Here is a 1,307-nt window from a genome sequence, read left to right as displayed (position 1 = left end):
GACAGAGCAAGACTCCGTCTCAAAAAAAAAAAAAAAAAAAAAGATTGCTCAGATAACCCTGCCCAGTGGGTCCAGCACAGTGGGTCCAGCATCGGCCGCCTCTCATTAGAGTCTCACCCTTGGGTCTCCAAGACCGACGGCCGGCACTCTGGGGCCCCCACTCCCAAAGGGGTCTCGGGAAGGCCTAGAGGCCAAGGGCATCCCTGGTGAGCAAGAGAGAGGAGAAAGACAAGAGCGCTGAAGGAGAGGCGTCCCCAGTCCCCGGGCCTCTCACCTCGCTCCTGGCGCTGGCGGTGCCACTCAGCCATGGACTGGAGCATCCACTTGGTCCGGAGCTTGTACAAATAGGAACCGTAAACCACGACCTCGGTGAGGTCTGAAGACTCCAGAGCCTTCAGCTCGAGCATGGCCTTGCTCACCTGCTCGATGTAAGGGATTCGAGATCCGTCCGGGCCTGTTGGGGGAAAGAGGTGAGAGCCCCGGGCCGGCTGAGACTCCCTGGCCGGGGCAGCCCGCCAGTACTGGGCACACTCACCGAACATGGCTTTCAGCAGTCGCGTTTGGACCTGGAACACCTCTGGATCTTTCAGGTCTTCGGGAACTTTCACCCACGGCGGGATATTTCTACGTGCCGGGAGAGTTCCCATCTTATGACCCTTAGAACCAGAACCACGCTCTAGCGCACAGCAGGCCTTCCCACGTGGGCCGAGCCTCAGGGCTGGTAAAACCTCGCACCTGGTGGCCCCGCCCCCGGCCCGGCCCCGCCCCCCGGTCCGGGCCAGGACTCAGGCCAGGACCCTGCGTCCGCGCCCCGCCGCCCTGGCTGCGGTCCAGCGGGTTGCCATCTCCTCGGCTTCCCGCGACTTCAGGAGAGCCTCACCCGGGCCCAGCTGCCTCCAAGTTAACTAGGGTTTCCACCTGCATTGACCTGTGTCTTTCGCACCAGAATCCCATGGGCTTGGGAATGGCTGGGGGCAGGCTTCTGGCTCGTCTGTAAATAAATATGGTTTATTCGTTTTTTAAACATAGTGTTTGGAGGGATGCACTGGATTCACTCGATGAAAGTGTGATTTCACTGTTTTATGGCTTTACAGATGGTGATTAAGCTGGCATTTCCAGTCCTGGTAACACCTAATATCCCCTCAGCTGTACATTATTTACAGTTTCTTAAGGCAGACCTCTTCACACACACACACAAACTATGGATTCTTTTGCAACCACCAGTATAGTCAATTTAGAAAATGATCATCAATAGCTAAAACTATCAGATGAAGACTGTTGAGGAACTAGATAGTCACAAGTTTGGA

General features: G+C 56.1%; 1 protein-coding gene across 1 annotated transcript in view; it reads right to left on the bottom strand.

Annotated features, from left to right (window-relative positions):
* Positions 1-688, bottom strand: part of DPPA5 (developmental pluripotency associated 5) — a 1,386-nt gene extending 698 nt beyond the window's left edge. Inside the window, exons 1-2 of the mRNA XM_023219180.1 lie at positions 536-688; positions 275-454 (exon numbers count right to left, since the gene is read on the bottom strand). Coding sequence (XP_023074948.1) covers positions 275-454; positions 536-647 — 292 coding nt within the window. The 5' untranslated portion in view covers positions 648-688. The remainder of the gene's footprint in view (positions 1-274; positions 455-535) is intronic.
* Positions 689-1,307: the final 619 nt, after the last annotated feature.

Source organism: Piliocolobus tephrosceles, chromosome 5 (genome assembly GCF_002776525.5).
Source record: "Piliocolobus tephrosceles isolate RC106 chromosome 5, ASM277652v3, whole genome shotgun sequence".
In the NCBI taxonomy this organism is placed as follows: domain Eukaryota; kingdom Metazoa; phylum Chordata; class Mammalia; order Primates; family Cercopithecidae; genus Piliocolobus; species Piliocolobus tephrosceles.
This window is presented reverse-complemented; position numbering and strand designations above follow the sequence as displayed.